General features: G+C 40.6%; 1 protein-coding gene across 1 annotated transcript in view; it reads left to right on the top strand.

Moving 5' to 3' along the window:
• The window catches only part of L3MBTL4 (L3MBTL histone methyl-lysine binding protein 4), a 342274-nt gene that overhangs the window by 204757 nt on the left and 117549 nt on the right, over positions 1-19968 (top strand). The window contains 1 exon segment of the mRNA XM_058556539.1: positions 11659-11832. Coding sequence (XP_058412522.1) covers positions 11659-11832 — 174 coding nt within the window.

Raw genomic sequence — 19968 nt, 5'->3', positions numbered from 1 at the left:
GCCCAACCTGCAAGGCTGGCAGCGTTTATCTCTCTCGCTCCTCTGCATCTCCTTGCTGACCCTCCTGCCAAGTCTCAGCGCCCTCTCCCTCTCTGACAGCCACCGTTCAGTGCTTCCTCACTGCCCCTTAGTTCTGGGAGGCAACTTCTCAGACGGTCTGTTCTGTGAATGCTTCCACGTAAGATGCCTCCACTCACTCCAACAAGTAACTCCCTGTCTTTTGAAGATAGATGGCGAGACTTTTAGAATCTGTCTTCCTAGCTCAGATATGATTCATCTATGTTGTCTTATCTAGGTCTTAGAAGGAAAAGAATACAATTGGCCAGTAAAATAATTGATACTAAAATAGAAAATACAACAGGCCTCCTCGAAGGGTGAGTTACTTGCATTAGAGAAGAACTCTTTCAAGTCTAACTGTATGTCTAATTTCTGGGGTGTATGGGCGCGTTTTACCAGATCAGGACTGCTTCCTGGAGCTGGTTGCCTATTTTGGGCAACTTGCCTTTTCGGGATCAGGAGAAAGGTCATCAGTTACTTGACACTTTTTCTGAAATACTGCTGACCTCTGTTTTTTTAATTTATGTTTTTAAGTACAGCGCTCAAGAAGCTATTTCATTTTTGCCATTTTGCTTAAATTTGTAATGCAACCTAACCTTTTTAATGTCATGTCACAGAGAGAAAATGATAATTAACACTTGGGAATGAGAGGAGATTGAGAGACTAGAGGAGGTTGCTTAAGGCTAGAAGGACTGGTCTGGGACTCTGGTGCCCCGGCCCCTCCTGGCCGCCCCAAGGGAGCAGCTGCACACTGGTTAGGAAGGTGCCATTTGGTCAGTTGTGACGGCTTAGTTATAACCTCATGGTCCAAACTGCCCATCTCCCAGGATTTGATGGAGCATGGCCCATTATTTTCAGCAGAACAGGGTAGTCAGAGAGAAGCAGGAACCAAATTTGCTGCTTGGGTATGAGAAAATGAACACATTTTTGATACAGGATGATAATATGGTCGAATGAGCAGAACCTAGTGTCCAAGTGGTTTGGAAATCAAGTCATCATCTAGACTCTTGGAATTGGAGCCAGATGGGAGGAATCCAAAATGAAAGTGGGGATCCCAATTAGTGGGCAAAGCACAGTAATAGAAAATAATTCAGGGCGAGAAGCACATGGAAGCCTGGCCAGGTGGTATCCGGGAAGTGGATCCTCACTTCTGGGTTGAGATTAGGAGGCAGAGGTGTTGTCATGAGAAGGGGCCAGCAAGGACAAAGCAGCAACGCAGGGCTTCCATCCAAGTAGGGCCCTGAGCTCCAGTCAGGGCAGCAGACGAGGCATTTAGGATTGAGTTGGAGGAGCCGGACCCCCGAGGCTGATCAGACTCAAGAATGAAGCAGGAGCCTGGCTGTCAGAACTGGGTCCACTTCAGGTCTGGACCTTTGGACTTGAGAGTGAACGGCTGAGTTTAGTGACTTGCCTCTGGCCCCAGATCAGAATTGGTCCCAGGGAAATGGGGAAACTGCGCCAAGCTGTGGAATCAGGTACCCCTGCCATGACAAGAGGGAAGGAGAACTCGGGGTCCCAGGAGCCTGCTGGGCCTGACACAAAAGGCAGTGAGTGATTCAGCACCAGCCGCTGGGTGCCGCTGCTCCCAGCCCCACCCCATTACCACTTGAGGAGGAGTCAAGAATGCTGCTTAAAAGGAATACAGGACAGTTTTTTATGGAAGAAAAATATATACTGATAGTTTACTTTTATTTTTCCATTTATCCTCGGTTGTTAAAAATTAAACTTAAACATTCTGAAAAGTAAAACTAGTATTTTAATCGCAGTCATTTTCGTGTTTCCTTCTATTTATGAAGTAGGAAGACTACTAGGATCTCAGTTTTAGATCTGTCAAAAAATCTCATTTAAAAGTTTGTCTGCAGCTGTCTGGCAGCGTTTTGCTTATTTAGCCTCTAGCTTCTCTGCGTCTGACTTGCTGTTGATGAGCTTGGGGCTGACATATTTTATAAATTATTCTGTTGAACCATACGAAATTCCCAATTTTTGACTGTCTCTGACTTTTAAAAACTGCAATTTCGTGTGAGTCCACCTGTTGGTTCCTGCTGACTCTTCCCTGTCGTCCTGCAAACAGCAGACACAGACGGAGCTCAGGAGGGATGCGGAAACGGCCCGCCCGGTGGAGAGCGGGTGTCCCCGCGGGGCTGCCGCCCGGCGCTTCCCCCCCCCCCCCCCCCCCCCCCCCCCCCCCGAGCCGTGGTCCTGCGCTTGCGCACACCCATCCACAGCGAGCGGAAACTGCAGTATGCTCCTTCCCTGTCGTCAGAAGCTGACATCTCACCTTGACCAGCGGAGCTTTAAGCCTTAGAAATTTCAGCTTGTGTCAGCAATTTTTAAAGAGACTATGTCTTGAGAACCGTTTTTCCTCACTATTTGGCTAAATCAAAAGTAAGTTTTAAATGGTTTTATCACACCTAGGACACTCGGGTTTTTCCTCTGTGTATAGATTTACGCAGAGGCATGCGTGCTCTTAAACACACACCCGCGAGTAAGGGTATATGTTTGCAGGAACACGGGCCAAAGTTTGGGCTACCTTCTCTTTACCAGCAACATTTCTCTGCAGTGAACACAAGCGAGCAGTGCTGCAATACAGAAACGTGTTCGCCAGCAGAAACCAGGTTGAAAATTGCGCAGACAATTGTATCTGAAAGCCCCTCATCCCTACTTGTTTTGTACCTTCTTTTGTCTCCCATCATCATCTTCTTTCAAGTTCTTCACCAGCATCTTCTTCTGCAAAGTATGTTTTTGTCATTTAATATATTCCTTTGAACTTCACACTTTATTCTGATCTATATAATCTGGAGATACATTCTCATACACCGTGTCTTGCAGAATCTAGAAATATTCCATCTAGTAATGCTCTGAGGCATTCCATTTAGTTTTTGCATACCTTAGTACCAGAGAGACAAAGAAGAGCTAGAATGAACTTAGGAAAATAGGTGAATGGTTAAATGACTAAAGGGACTGATTTATGAATGAAGATTGAAGGAAGCAAAATTTTCTCAACTTACTGAACAAGAACCTATGGTACTGTGTACAATACTGGACAAAGAAGCCTTAGGAAGAGAGACCATTAGTGCCATGCAGCATGAATCACGTAGGGGTGATGATATGAAATTAAGGCAATTCATGACCATAATGATCATTTTAAAAATCTCAAATTAGGTGTATGTGTTAGATGGACAGCAGAGCTTTTGAGTAATAAAATAGTACTTTAATGAAAACTCAGCTGTGCTTGAAATAAACACTTCCCACTCTCCCTTAGGTTAGCCTAACGCCTTTCAACTTTTATCTGCAGAAAATTCTTTCTAAAATGTCCCCTCAAATCCCGTATGCTGCAGCGTGAACAGGTTGCTCCTGCTCCATTGTTATTGGAAACAGTACTTTATCACATCTCTTCTCCTCACAGACGACTCTAGCACATGCTGACTCGTTTTCCCCTAGACATTAACCTTGGCGAACCAAGTACTGCCTTAAATATCTGCCTCAGCTTCTCTTTGCATAAGAATTATGCCACAGTTTCCTGCATGGTTTTTTCTTTTTTCATGGTGTCAATAACCTTGTTCCACTCTGCCCACCTGTTTGTTGCTAATAATTAAATGATCTGTTTGGGGGCCTCCCAAGAAAGTGCCAAGCAACTTTGGGAAAGTTGCTTACCCTGTATGAGCCTATTTTCTTACTTGTAAAATAATACATTAATACCATCTTTGGGTATTTAGTAATAAATATTAGAAATAATATATGTAAAACACATTGTATTGTAATGGACCTATAGTATACACTCAGGGGTAGCTTTTTTGTTCTTATTATAATTTGTATTTATTGGTATATATGTCTTAATTTCTTCATTAGACTTATATTCCTAAAGTGCCTAGCATGTAGCAGATACTCAGTTAATGGGTTATTGAATCAATAACTGAATGAACCAATAAGACAATGCCAGTGATCATAAATGACAGAATATGAATGTAAAGGGCACTCCTGTCTGTAGCAGGGCTGCTGATCAACTGTGATGCCAGTGCAGACTCACCCTGACATGTTGGGCTAGGCTGGTGTTATCCTAACCACTCCATCCTGAATTCCAGAAGGTCCAGTCTGGATATTGGTTGGTACTGAAGTCCCTCTGAGGTTAGATTGCTTATAGGCCTTCCCTGGAAAACTCAATGTACTTTAAAATAGACGGAAAACTGCATTGGTCCCTGATTTGTTACGACCTTAAAATAACAAAAGAAAACTTTTGTGTATTCAGAAAGAATTTATCACACACCATGTATCAGCACATTTCTAGTGTTAGGAAGTGAAATCGTAAAAAAGAACCAGCTGCCTGGGTCTTGATGCATTTGATTATACACTCCCCTAGATGTGGATGATGATAACACCGTGATAATGGTCACAGCTACCATTTAATGAGGGGGCGTGTGTGTGAGTTCTCAAGGTCACAACAGCCCTTATGTATTGGTTCTGATTTTTCTGTTTCACTGGGGAGAAACTGAAGCTCTGGCATGAAATGTCTTTCCCAGGGTTGTCTTGTCAGCAGGTGGCCTTCTGTCATGCCTGTATTGTGTGTGACAGCCACTGCCTCATTCCTAGCAGCAGCGATGGTTTGAGGCCTCTTTGGAGACAGGGAGGTAGGCACAGAAATCTGACAGAGACCACTGATTGGCCTCTAGAGCTGAGAACCAGAGTCTTTGTCCTGGCAGATCCTTCTGCCCAGGCTGCTGTTATGTCTGACAAGCTCCAGGATTCAGGATTCAGCTGTGACGTGACCTCTGCTCTTCGGCCACAGGCGTCCCGTCACAGCCAAACACAAACTTCCTCAAGCTTCAGGAGGATTACGCAGAAATCCAGATACAGCATTCCTGGGTACATGGATATTAAGAAATAAAGGCATAGTGTTCTCGGATACTGGTAAATATTTTTAGTTACCCATAGTATTTTGTGATATAGGCAGCCAAATCAGGGCATAAATATTGGAGGATACAAATTTTGAGTCCAGTATTTATGGGACATTTTTTTTATTGATGTTTTAATAGTTTATAACATTGTGAAATTTTGGTTGTACAGTTTTGTTTGTCCATTACCATATATATGTCTCCCTTCACCCCTTGTGCCCACCCTCACCCCCACTGCCCCTGGTAACCACAGTACAGTTTTCTCTGTCCATGTGTTGGTTTATATTCCACATATGAGTGAGATCATACAGTGTTTGTCTTTCTCTTTCTGGCTTATTTCACTTAACATAATACCTTCCAGGCCCATCCATGTTGTTGCAAATGGGACGATTTTGTCTTTTTTTATGGCTGAGTAGTATTCCATGGCATATATGTACCACGTGTTCTTGATCCAATCATCAGTCGAGGGACACTTAGGTTGCTTCCACTTCTTGGCTATAGTGAATAATGCTGCAATGAACACAGGGGTGCATAAGCCTCTTTGGATTGTTGATTTCAGGTTCATTGGATAGATTCCCAGTAATGGGATAGCTGGATCATAGGGTATTTCTCTTTTTAATTCTTTAAGGAATCTCCATACCGTTTTCCGTAGAGGCTGCACCAGTTTGCATTCCCACCAGCTGTGTATGAAGGTTCCTGTTTCTCCACATCCTCTTCAACATTTGTTGTTTTTTGTCTTGGTGATTATAGCCATTCTAATGGGTGTGAGGTGATATCTTAGTGTTGTTTTGATTTGCATTTCCCTGATGATTAGTGATGTTCAACATCTTTTCATGTGCCTATTAGCCATCTGTATATCTTCTTTGGAGAAGTGTCTGTTCGTTTCCTCTGCACATTTTTTACTTTTGTGAGGAAGATCAGCCCTGAGCTAACATCCGTGCTAATCCTCCTGTTTTTTTTCCCCCAAAGCCCCAGTAGATAGTTGTATGTCATAGTTGCACATCCTTCTAGTTGCTGTATGTAGGACGCGGCCTCAGCATGGCCAGAGAAGCGGTGCGTCGGTGCGCGCCCGGGATCCGAACCCGGGGCACCAGTAGCGGAGCGCGAGCACTTAACTGCTAAGCCACAGGGCCGGCCCCCCCTCTGCCCATTTTTTGACTGGCTTGTTTGTTTTTTTGTTGTTCAGTTTTGTGAATTCTTTATATATTAGGGAGATTAACCCCTTGTCAGATGTATGTTTTGCAAATGTTTTCTCCCAGCTGGTGGGTTGTCTGTTCATCTTGATTCTGGTTTTGTTTGTCTTGTAGAAGCTCTTTAGTCTGACAAAGTCCCACTTGCTTATTTTTTCTTTAGTTTCCCTAGTCTGGGTAAGCATGTCATCCAAAAAGATTCCTTTATTACCAATGTCAGATAGTGTGTTGCCTATATTTTCTTTTATGAGTTTTATAGTTTCAGGTCTCACCTTCAGGTCTTTGATCCATTTTGAGTTAATTTTTGTGAATGGCGATAGCACATGGTCCACTTTCATTCTTTTGCATGTGGCTGTCCAGTTTTCCCAACACCATTTATTGAAGAGACTTTCCTTTCTCCATTGTATGTTCTTAGCTCCTTTGTTGAAAATTAGCTGTCCATATAAGTGTGGTTTTATTTCTGGGCTTTCAATTTTGTTCCATTGATCTGTGTGTCTGTTTTTGTACCAGTACCATGCTGTTTTGATTACTATTGCTTTGTAGTATGTTTTGAAGTCAGGGATTGTGATGCCTCCAGCTTTGTTCTTTTTTCTTAGGATTGCTTTAGCTATTTGGGGTCTTTTGTTGCCCCATATGAATTTTAGTATTCTTTTTTCTATTTCCGTGAAGAATGTCATTGGGATTCTGATTGGGATTGCATTGAATCTGTAGATGGCCTTAGGTAATATAGACATTTTAGCTATGTTTATTCTTCCAATCCATGTGCATGGGATGTCTTTCCATTTCTTTAGTCATCATCAATTTCTTTCAATAATGTCTTGTAGTTTTCATTGTATAGGTCTTTGACCTCCTTGGTAAGATTTATTCCTAGATATTTTATTCTTTTTGATGCATTTGTAAATCGTATTATCTTTTTGAAATCTCTTTCTGTTAGTTTGCTATTAGCATACAGAAATGCAACTGATTTTTGTAGATTGATTTTGTACCCTGTGACTGTGCTGTAGTTGTTGATTATTTCTAATAGTTTTCCAATGGGTTCTTTAGGGTTTTCTATATATAAAATCATGTCATCTGCAAATGGTGAGAGTTTCACTTCTTCATTGCCTATTTGGATTCCTTTTATTCCTTTTTCTTGCCTAATTGCTCTGGCCAAAACCTCCAGTACTATGTTGAACAGGAGTGGTGAGAGTGGGCAGCCCTGCCTCATTCCTATTCTCAGAGGAATGAGAATGGGAATTTAGTCTTTCCCCATTGAGTATGATATTGGCTGTGGGTTTGTCATAAATAACCTTTATTATGTTGAGGTACTTCCCTTCTATTCCCATTTTATCGAGAGTTTTTATCATAAATGTATGTTGTATCTTGTCAAATGCCTTCTCTGCGTCTGTTGAGATGACCACGTGGTTTTTATTCTTTGTTTTTTTGATGTGGTATATCACGTTGATTGATTTGCAGATGTTGAACCATCCCTGCGTCCCTGGCATAAATCCCACTTGATCATGGTGTATGACCTTTTTAATGTATTGCTGTATTTGGTTTGCCAATATATTGTTGAGGAGTTTTGCATCTATGTTCATCAGCGATATTGGCCTGTAATTTTCCTTCTTTATATTGTCTTTGTCTGGCTTTGGTATCAGGGTGATGTTGGCCGCATAGAATGATTTAGGAAGTGTTCCATCTTCCTCTATTTTTTGGAATAGTTTGAGAAGGATGGGTATTAAATCTTCTTTGAATGTTTGGTAAAATTCACCGGAGAAGCCATCTGGTCCTGGACTTTTATTTTTTGGGAGGTTTTTGATTACTATTTCAATCTCTTTACTTGTGATTCGTCTATTCAGATTCTCCATTTCTTCTTGGTTTAGTTTTGGGAGGTTGTATGAGTCTAAGAATTTATCCATTTCTTCTAGATTGTCCAATTTGTTGGCATATAATTTCTCATAGTATTCTCTTATAATCCTTTGTATTTCCGTGGTATCTGTTATCATCTCCTCTTTCATTTCTAATTTTATTTACTTGAGTCTTTTCTCTTTTTTTCTTAGTAAGTCTGGCTAAGGGCTTGTCAATTTTGTTTATCTTCTCAAAGAACCAACTCTTTGTTTCATTAATCCTTTCTACTGTTTTTTTGGTCTCAATTTCATTTATTTCTGCTCTGATTTTCATTATTTCTCTCCTTCTGCTGACTTAGGGCTTTGTTTGTTCTTTTTCTAGTACTGTTAGGTGTAATTTAAGGTTGCTTATTTGGGCTTTTTCTTGTTTGTTAAGGTGAGCTTGTATCACTATGAGTTTCCCTCTCAGGACCGCTTTTGCTGCCTCCCATATGATTTGGTATGGCATACTTTCATTTTCATTTGTTTCCAGATAGTTTTTGATTTCTCCTTTAATTTCATCAATGATCCATTGGTTGTTCAGTAGCATGTTGTTTAACCTCCACATGTTTGTCACTTTCCCAGTTTTTTTTTTTTTGTGGTTCATTTCCAGTTTCATAGCATTATGGTCTGAAAAGATGCTTGTTATGATTTCAATCTTCTTAAATTTATTGAGGCTTGCTTTGTTTCCCAATATATGGTCTATCCTTGAGAATGTGCCATGCATGCTTGAGAAGAATGTGTAGTCAGCTGTTTTTGGATGGAGTGCTCTGTATATGTCTACTAGGTCCATCTCATCCAGTTTTTCATTTAAGTCCACTATTTCTTTATTGCCTTTTTGTCTGGATGATCTATCCATTGTTGTAAGTGGGGTATTAAGATCCCATACTATTATTGTGTTGTTGTTAATGTCTCCTTTTAGGTTTGTTAATAGTTGCTTTATGTACTTTGGTGCTCCTATGTTGGGTGCATATATATTTATAAGTGATAAGTCTTCTTGGTGGAGTGTCCCTTTTATCATTATATATTTCCCTTCTTGGTCTCTCTTTTATCTTGAAGTCTACTTTGTCTGATATAAGTATGGCAACACCTGTTATCTTTTGTTTGCCATTAGCTTGGAGTATTGTCTTCCATCCTTTCACTCTGAGCCTGTGCTTGTCTTTAGAGCTGAGATATGTTTCCTGGAGGCAGCATATTGTTGGGTCTTGCTTTTTAATCCATCCTGCCACTCTGTATCTTTTGATTGGAGAGTTCAATCCATTTACATTTAGGGTAATTATTGATATATGAGGGCTTAATGTTGCTGTTCTGTCACTTATTTTCTGGTTCTTTTACATTTCCTTTGTCTCTTGTCCCATTTGTTTCGGACTGCCAATTCAGTTTGGTTGTTCTGTCTTATGACTCTTCTAGTTTTCTCTTTGTTTATCATATGTGATTTTGTTTTGATTATTTGTTTAGTGGTTACCTTGAGGTTTGTGTAAAAAATCTTGTGTATGAGATAGTTCATTATCTGATGGCCTTTTATTTCCTTATACTAAGTCAATTCAATCACTTTCCTCTTCCCCTTCTAAGTCATTCTTGTTATACCTTATTCTATCTTGTGTTGTGGGTGTGTGTTTACAGTGATGAGGTCATATTTATTTTTGGTGAATTCCTTCTTTTGATCTTTGATTTTGGTATTTAAGTGGTTGCTAACCTATTCCGGTAAAGATCTACTATTTTTCTGATTTTGTCTACCTATTTTTCTCCTTGCTCCAAGCTTTGTATTTCCTTTCTTTTCTTTTTTTCAGGCCTGAGGGCCTTCTTGAGTATTTCTTATAGTGGGGGTCTCGTGGCCATGAACTCCATTAGCTTTCGTTTATCTGGGAAAGTTACTATTTCTCCATCATATTTGAAGGAAATTTTTGCTGGATGGAGTATTCTTGGATGAAAGTTGTTGTCTTTCAGTATTTTGAATATACCATTCCAGTCTCTCCTTGCCTGTAAAGTTTCTGTTGAAAAATCCACTGAAAGCCTGACGGGACTTCCTTTGTACGTTATTTTTTATTTTTATCTAGCTGCCCTTAATATTGTTTCTTTGTCATTGACTTTGGCCAGCCTTACCACTACATGTCGTGGAGTGAGCCTTTGCCTGTTGATGTATTTAGGTGACCTATTGGCTTCACTTACTGGTATTTCCTGCTCCTTCCACAGACTTTGGAAGTTCTCAGCTATTATTTCCTTGAATAGGCTCTCTGTTCCTCTTTCCCTCTCTTCTCCCTCAGGAATACCTAAAATTCTTATGTTACATTTCCTAATAGAGTCAGATATTTCTCGGAGACTTTCTTCATTTCTTTTTAGTCTTATTTCTCTCTCCTCTTCCATCTGGAGCATATCTGTATTCCTATCCTCTATAATACTAATTCTTTCCTCCATATAGTCAGCTCTGTTCTTTAAAGATTCTAGATTCTCCTTTATCTCCTCCATTGTGTTCTTCATCTCCATCAGTACTGATTGGTTTTTCTTTATGATTTCAATCTTTTTTTCTGAAGAAACTCCTAATCTCATTGAATTGTTTGTCTGTGTTATCTCATATTTTGTTGAGTTTTTTTATGATAGCTATTTTGAAATCTCTGTCATTTAGGTTATGGATTTCTGTGTCTTCAGGGTTGGTTTCTGGGTGCTTGTCATTTTCCTTCTGGTCTGGTGATTTCATGTACTTTTGCATTGTGGTTCCTGTATTGGCTTTATTTTTCCTCATCCTGGAAATATCTGGTTGAAATTTCCACCCGCTGCCACCGTGTGGGGGTTAAGGGCTGTGTAATCTGAGCCCCCCGCGCTCTGCCCTGGCTGTTTGCTGCAATCCTCTGGCTGCTTAGTCTGGTCTGGTTGGCTGAGCTGCAGTGTCCAGCATGCAGGGAGCAGGGGGGCTCTCTCTTTTGCCCGCTGGGTCCCTGGTATGGGGGGCATCTCGCTCGCCCCTCATTATCCACCTTCCTGGGGTGCTGAGATGTTGATGGTACCCTTCTAGCAGTTCTGAGTCATCCATGTGGGAGTTTCCCACTGGTTGAGAGAGCCCAAAGAGCTACGGTTTCCCTGCAGAGGGCCGCTCCTTCCCCCTCTCTGGGTGCCGCATTGACCGGGATTGCTGATCTGAAGGGGAGGGAGAGGAGTTCTCCTTACCTCTCCCCACTTCCTCTGGGGGCCGAGCACATTCCTCTCTCAGACGTGTGGCAGTGTGGATCTTCCCAATCTTGCTTTTCACTGTCTAGGAGTCCGTTGTTGGTCTGTGACTGTTCCTTTTGTTGTATCTTATCGGGGAAGAGTTTACAGGAAAGCTCACTCTGCCATGACGCTGACGTCACTCTATGGGACATTTTCATTGCTCCATTGGAAGCACATTTTTATGTTATTCTTAGATTTTTAAGTTTCCATAATTGTAAAAACCATATGTGCTGATGACTCTACCTGTAATACTCTGCTGACCAGTGTCTGTGACCCAGAACCTGAGATTTTCTCAAAGGACAATATGAAAAGAAACTTATTTGAGTGTGTTCAGCAAAAGAAGAATGTCTCTATTCAGCTTGTAATTTTGGATGTAAGTCTGTTCCAGTGACAGCGGATTCCTGATTTACCACTATAAACTTATGACTGTGCTCTCATTCTTATACAAACCAGTGCTTTTGGCTGCCCGTATTCAGACGTGAACTTGAAAAAGGAGGCAACTCTTCATGATCGTCTGAGAGAACAAACACAGGCAAATTTGGAATCAGACTCTTCTCATTCAAAATCAGAAAACCTCTGTAGTTTGAACTTCAGCGGGAACCATGAAAAGGTGAACAGTCAGCCCAGGTAAGGAAGTTTTTGAAAATGTGAACCAGAAAGTAAACTATGTAGAGTAGTAAAAGAACAAATTTGTTAATAGTAACAGTTCCTTATATTTCCTTGAAATAATTCTTTTTATTTCTGGATATTATTATGTTCACTGGCTCATAGAATTCATTTAAGCTTTGATCTTCGTTTAAAAAATATTTTTTATTAATTCATCTTCAAAAATTTGAGTTTTCCTCTTTCTAAATGTATGTGTTATATGTAAGAAATAGAACACATATCTCATCTGTAAAATTCTGTAAGATTCCCTTTTATCTTAAAAACTTTTTTATTCTTTGGAATCATTTCACAGATGGCCAAGCATTTGTGTCCAGTCAATCATGCCAGGATTTCCTCTCTTACCTGTTACTTGTCTTTGTCATCTTTAATCCAATTAATCCAATTTAAGATACAATTTCTTCTTATTCTGAATCGTTCCATTTTGATTTTTTGGTATCATATCATCCTTTTGTTCCTAAATGTAAACTTATATTTTAGATATCAGTTTTCAATTTTTATTTACATGTAATCATTTTCTAAGGATCTGCAAATGCAATCTTATTTTATATTTTTAAGCTAAATGAGTAAATAATCTAAATAACTTTTTTTGGGGGGGGGGGAAAGAGCTCCATTCTCCCTGTGGAAATTATAAACATGGGAAAATCTAACACCAGGTAAATAATTGGTGATCAGAAAGAGATGGAGCCAAAAAGTCTAGACAGAGCAGTGAGGAGTGCATGTGTTTCAGACTCTGCTGCAGGCAGAAGGCCCGCCTGTTCCAGCCCTTGAAGGACGCTAGACCCTTTCTGGGTGAGCTTTGAATGAGCTGCTACTTGAGGGGCTGCTGTTTCTCCTAAATCTTCAGAGCCGTGCTCTTTTCATTCAGGGTGTGTAAGGGAAGCTGTGCACGCCTCTCTGGAGGAGCGGAGTTTCCCCTGGAACCACTCTCTGCCATTTACACCTGCGGGGCCCAGTAAAGGGGCTCCTTACTCCAGGGGGTGATTGCTCCCTGGGAGGGTTTGGCTCATGGGATACACTGTTCACGTGGACTTTACATCCTGGATTGTGGGTTTTGTTCTTTTTTTCATGAAAACGTTGTTATAGAGCATTTAGGTGACATCTCATTTTTTTTCAATAGCTCAGTGTGATTTTAATCACTATACACGTGACTATGGGGACCAGCTCTCCTCTGTCACGTGGTCTGCTCCCTGTGAGTATACATGCCTCTCTATTTTTGTAGCTGTATCTTGCATTTTTATTATTTGTTATACACCCACTCCTCTTGTTGAAACTTCACAGGGTCTAGTTGTTACTGCTTTTTCACACCCACACTGTTTACAGCTTTAAGTAGTTGAGAACTTGAACATCCTTTCCATTTCCTAGTTGAGGGAGAATATTTTCTTTTCCTTTTTTTAAAACTGTTTTCCAAGGAACAGTATTTATTTATTTTAGAATTATAGAGATGAGTACATCCATTTGCCCTTATTCTTTTTGTTCTTTTCTGTTATCTTTTTTTTCCAAATAAAAACTCAGTCAGCCTCTCTTGTAAACATTTTAGGCATTCATCCTCAACGTCAAAAGTCAGAGAGACTAAACAGATCCTTGAACTGCTTTGAAAAAGCTATCACGCTGCTGTCTTCTCCCTGAGGTCAGCCACGCCTTCCTTTTCAGCACAGGTACGTGGCTTCCCTATCTTGAACTCCTTTTAGGAATTGACTTTTCAATATATTGTGTATTTTGCCATTTTGAAGGGGCTTGGCACTGAAATACATTAGATGAGCATAATTACTACAGAGAGAAAGAAAAAGTAGAGAATGTTGACAAACAAGTGATCACACATGATCCTATTCTGTCAAATCCTATTTCACGTAGGCATAGAAGTGTGTAAGTAGCTGGGTGGGAGAGGGGGCATCGTATGGTGTACATCTTGAATTCTTAAGCTTTTTTTTGCTTTCAAATCTCAAGAACAAAGCCATCCATGCACTCCAAACCCCATCCACTTTTTTTTTAAGCAATCATCATGACAATGTTTGGATAAACAGTGTTGAGAGAGTGCGCACCTTGATTCTACCCCCATCTCTATGACATCCTGTTCACGGTCTAGAATTCCAACATGAGGAAAAAAAGAGAGCAAGGAAATCAATAAGCAATAATATGTAGGCTAAAGATGAGCAGATAAAATATATTTTAACTCTCCTCACAGTTTACTTATAGTAATTTCCTGTGGCTGCCTTTCCTGTAACCCAAATCTTTGCTCTTAAAATCACAAGGTATCAGACACAGGTGGAGGAGAATATTTAAATTCCATCTTTCATTGTAATATACTAAAGGTGTCTATTTGCAATAGGTGAATAAAATTATAAAAACAGTTTCATCATAAAGAAAATTACTTTGAAATGCAGCTGCCCCCACACATTATAAGTGTTAGCTGGCTTCTCCCCAGCCTGAGTAGGACATTTTTTTCAGGCATTTCCCACCCATCTAAGTTTTTTTTTTTTTATGAGGAAGATTGGCCCTGAGCTAACATCTGTTGCCTATCTTCCTCTTATTTTTGCTTGAGGAAGATTGGCCCTGAGCTAACATCTGTGCCCATCTTCCTCCACGTTGTATGTGGGATGCCTCCATAGCATGGCTTGATGAGCAGTGTGTAGGTCCGTGCCTGAGATCAAAACCCATGAACCCCGGGGTGCCAAAGCATAGTGCACGAACCCAAGCACTACACCAGCAGGCTGGCCCCTCATCTAAGTACTTTTTAATAATTTTTTTTGCCTCCCAAAAGCAGTGTTTAATATATTCTAATTCACACAGTGGGTAGAACCACCATTAGTTAAAATACTTGTCATATTCAATGATTACTGTTAAGAAAACCTAAGAAAATGCTGAGTAAGCCCACCTTGTTTTCCCTAACGCCTGCGATAGCATAAATTGTATGCACTTTCACAGCAGGTAGTGGAATAGTTCCTTAATGACCCTCATAATAAATTGCACTGCCATGAGCCAACTAGTTTATTTCCACTACTCAAGTTAGCTGCAGCATAAATACCTCCTATGAGGTCCATTCTCAGAATTAGAACAGTGTTAGTTGGTTGTTCCACGTATTAACCTTCCAAGTCATTAAACAGGTTTTCTTTAATCCATCAGCCTTTTCTTTCGCTCCTTCCCATGTACATTCTCTGCTTTGGGAGGTGAAGTCTGCTCAGCGTCCCATTCACTCCCTGTCAGAATCCGTTGTTTCTCTTCCTTCGCTTGTGCCTTTGTTCCTATTTTTCCTGCCTCCTTCACTCCTGCCTGCATCGTCTCCCTTCTCCAGGGCCCGTCTCTGTCTGAAGTTTTCTAAAGCACTTCCAGTCCATATGAGCTTCTTGAGGTTAGAGGCCATGTTCTACAAGTCTCTATCTCTAATGCCTAGTGTAATGCCTGACACTTAGTAGGCACTCAACAGATTAAATAGATTTTGAGCAACCACTGTGCGATAGGGACTGCTCTGGGCCCTGGGACGTGGATCCAGTAAGGGTTAGTCCCATTCCTTGTTCTTCGCACTCCTTTGTGCTTTTCGTCTATACTACACATCAATAGCTTGTGTGTGTGTCTGCGTGTGCTTTTCTAATACTCGTTTGTGCGTGTGCCTTTTACTCTTTTTTCTTTTTTTTCTTGTGAGGAAGATCGGCCCTGAGCTAACATCTGCCAGTCCTCCTCTTTTTGCTGAGGAAGACTGGCCCTGGGCTAACATCCATGCCCATCTTCCTCCACTTTATATGGGACGCCGCCACAGTATGGCTTGACAAGCAATGCATCAGTGCGCGCCCGGGGTCCCAACCGGCGAACCCCAGGCCGCTGCAGCAGAGTGCGCGCACTTAACCACTTGCGCCACTGGGTCAGCCCCTGTGTGCGCCTTTTATTCTCAAAAAGGCTAGAGGCTGCTAAAGAGTAAAAACCAATTTTCATCATGCTTTTGTTTTTTTCATCGTTACTATTCACATTATAGATCTTAGTAAATCTAAGTTGATTGATTCAGAGATATCCATTAGTTTTCCTCTTAGAGTCTCAATTTCTTTACCTGTAAAATGAAAATAAAATATGAGGCTTAGATTTTGAATATAGGTATATAGATGTAGATAAATATAATATCTTAAATATAAGATAGATATAGATATATGACTGGGCCTGGCACAAGGTAGAGACTATTGAAATAATAGTTCCTTGTTTTTATTTTTACAAAAATAGTTGATTTTTTTCTTTTTTTTTTCTTGGTGAGGAAGACTGGCCCTGAGCTAACATCTCTTGCCAACCTTCCTCTTTTTGCTTGAGGAAGATTGGCCCTGAGCTAACATCTGTCCCAGTCTTCCTCTGTTTTGTATGTGGGACACTGCCACAGCATGGCTTGATGAGTGGTGTGTAAGTCCATGCCCGGGATCCAAACCTGTGAACCCCAGGCCGCCAAAGTGGAGCGTGGGAACTTAACCAGTACGCCACTGGGCCAGCCCCTAAAAATTGCTGATTTTAAAGTCTTGCAATTGAACCAGTTCTAATTGTGTGCATAAACCACACATTTTTGCACTAAACATAGTAATTTAGACCTTTATTTATTGGGTCTGAGATATTACTCTGGAACTAAATTAAACTTAATCAAGTGAACAGTAATCAAAACGTTGAGACAGCCCAGGATCCCTTGGCTTGTGGAGGGTTGTAGCTGGACAGGGAACCCGCAGGCCGTCCAGACAGGCACCCTCCCCCTCCACACTTCAGTTGGACTCTGAGTCAAGTATGACAATCCTGAAGCTTTACAATGGGAAGGGACTCAAAAGATTATCTGATCCGACTTATTCAACATAAAAATAAGGATATCAAAGCCAAAGAATTTAGTTCCCATACTGACACTATCATTGGTGGCAACCTCAAGCCCTCTGACTCCCAGGTCATTGCTCTGCTCACTATTCCATGACTCTTCCTACCCCAGAATTAAGACTCGGTCAGCACAGAGTTGGTTTATGGCATACGAATACCTGAATGACACTTACCTTGCTGAATTCAGGATTCTGACCATAGCCAGGTCCTGAACTTAGACATATTCTTTCATTCATTCATTCGACATTTGTCCATTGAACGAATACTTAGAAAGGTACCATTCCAAACTCTAGTGATACAGCAGTGAACAAAACAAATGAAAATCTTGTCCTTATGAAGCTTTCACTTAGTGATGAGAAAGTCACCCAAGCTAGAAAGTGGCGGGATGAGGATTTGAACTCAGTCAGGCTGGCTCTAGTCCCTGCAGACTCAGCAGTGGGTGTGTTGATTCACTCATTGCATCAACATTCATTCATTCAGCAAATATATATGGAGCTTCTGCTGTTGCCAAGTGGGGTGTTAGGTGCTGGGGATGTGGAGGTGAAGAAACAGTCCCACCCCTGCAGAGAGCATATTCTCAGGTAGAGGAGATGGAGGAGGAAAAACAAAAGTAAACCATAAGGGAAGAGAAAATTACGGGTGGTGGTGATGCCATGAGAGAAGTAAGCAGGGGAGAGAGGGGCCCTCACCATGTCCTCAGCAATGACCTATCTTAAAGACCATAAGCAGATCTGAGCCATTAAGAAAAAAAAACGTTCTGTTGAATATTTTGCAAATTGAAAATGAAATGAATCGTGTCGAGATCAGCTCAGGAATGTAGATGGAAACTGTGACGAGATGAGGCACTTGGCCCTCGGTGGATTCCGCTCGACCTGGCTCCTCCAGCGCCTTAGTTATAGTCTTTTGTTTCCTAAACAAAGTTACCATTTTGCTGAAATGTTATAAAATAACCAATACATGCCTTAAAAAGAACTTTAAAAATACTTTCTGAGCTGATTCTCGTAAGGCATTTTATAATTTATTGTGAATCTCTGGATTTCTGGAATCCTGCCTTGGCCCAGGCTCTTAGTAATTAAATGCTGCAGAACAGCGTGTGCTGAAATGTCCATGGTTCCTTGCATAAAGGAAATATTAGTGTTCCTGCTCCCCAGAAAAACAAAACTTTGTTGCCCAAGCACCAGGGGGCATTTTTTTCTCATCTATGTACTTAATCTGGCTTTAAAATAATTATTTCCTATTCATCGTATATAGTAAAATTGGGACATTTAACATGTTTTTTTCTCATGACTAAAGCAATGCCTGTGTGTTATAGGAAAATTAGAAAATACAGGTTAGTAAAAAGAAAAAAATTAAAAACATTAATAATACCCAGACCTTTCCCTATCAAACAGCAGAAGTTATAGGCTTATAAAAATATGATAAAATTCCCACTGCAATAATTCAGGTAATATAGAAGTTTTTAAAAAGTAATCTCTGGGGCCGACCCCGTGGTTTAGCGGTAAGTGCATGTGCTCCGCTACTGGCGGTCCAGGTTCGGATCCCGGGAATGCACAGAGGCACCGCTTGTCTGGACATGTTGAGGCAGCGTCCCACATACAACAACTAGCAAGATGTGCAACTATGACATGCAACTATCTATTGGGGCTTTGGGGAGAAAAAGGGAAAAAAAGGAGGAAGATTGGCAATAGATGTTAGCTCAGGGCTGGTCTTCTTCAGCAAAAAGAGGAGGATTGGCATGGATGTTAGCTCAGGGCTGATCCTCCTCAAAATAAATAAATAAATAAATAATTTCTCACTCGCCAGTCCTCAACTCTGATGCTGCATCCTGAGGTTATTTGTGTGAATGGATTGTCATGTTCTCATCTATACTTTTTCTGTGTTCATGTATACATGTGAATGTGCAGATACACTTTCACTCTCTTTAAAAACAATTACATTAATTTTGGGTTAACGTTTCTTTGAAGGTTAGCTTGTCTTGCTCTGGATAGATTAGCATATAACCATGTTGAATGTGGGAGAAGGAGACTGCATTCCTGAAAGGTTAACACATGAGCAGATCTTTAAAGGACCTGACATTAAAGGCTGAGGCTCTTTAATATAATACACACATATTTTATCCCAAGTTTATAATGGTGGTCTGAACAATGCAGCTATAAATAAATCAGCATTTATGACCAGGAGAAAAATAATCTGGTCTTGGACTTTATTTTTATGTGGAAAAGTTGTAAAGACTTAGACAACTAAGTCCACCCACAAAGAAGAAGAGATTTATCTGAGCCCTTACGGACAGCCATACAAAATCATTGTTTGCCGGCTCAAAGAAAGTCTGACGATAAAAACTATTAGCTAAAATATATATGTTTTATTTATTTATCAATATGTCATGGATAATTTGCCATATCAACACAAATGGATTCAATGCATTATTTTTAATAACTGTACCATATTCCATAGTGTGGATATACCTTAACTTATTGAACTCATTCCCCCATTGACAGGTTGTTTCCAGTATTTTTCCCCATATAAATAATGCTACATAAACATTTTCACATGTATATCATTTAATGATGCTTTATAATGCAGTATTTTTAAAAGTTTAATTACTTTTTATTTACAAACCAAACATGTTGTATCACTCCTTTGGATTGATACAGTCTCACAGGTCCGTGATCCATTTTGCTTTACTATAATAAATTCACATATACAAACCCACATGTGCGCGAGCACACATGCATACGTACCTAGAAAGCTTCTGCAGTCCCCACACTGTGCCCCCAGCCCGCACGGCTCACCTCATCACAGACCACTCCCCAAGACTAATTCTTCTCACCCCCAGCGCTCTGCGTTTCTGTGCCTTTACAATGTCCCTTTCTGTGCTTCCCTTAGTAAAATTTGTTTTCAGTCCTAATTCAAATTCATCTCCTCCTGAAAGTTTTTTCTGATCTCTCCAACCTTTTAAGCAGAAAATCCCTGCCTACTTTGTGATCCCATAGCAATTCCTTCATCTCTTTATTGTAGCCCTTTTCTCGGTCCCCTTTGTGTGGAAGTTGGCCGCACACACCTGTATCCTCTGTTAGATTGTGAGTCTCTTGGTGGCAGACACCATCTCAGCTGAAGGCAATGCCTGCATGTAGGAGAAGCTCAAAGACATGTTGACTGGACTTGGACAGTTTGTCTAAAGATAAAAGTCAGAGCTCAATATTTGCCTTTCAAGCCCTACTATAAGTTATAACTAAATACAGTTATGAAGGCAATTTTGGGAAAAGATAGCAA

This window comes from Diceros bicornis, chromosome 16 (assembly GCF_020826845.1).
Source record: "Diceros bicornis minor isolate mBicDic1 chromosome 16, mDicBic1.mat.cur, whole genome shotgun sequence".
NCBI classification, from domain to species: Eukaryota; Metazoa; Chordata; class Mammalia; order Perissodactyla; family Rhinocerotidae; genus Diceros; species Diceros bicornis.
This window is presented reverse-complemented; position numbering and strand designations above follow the sequence as displayed.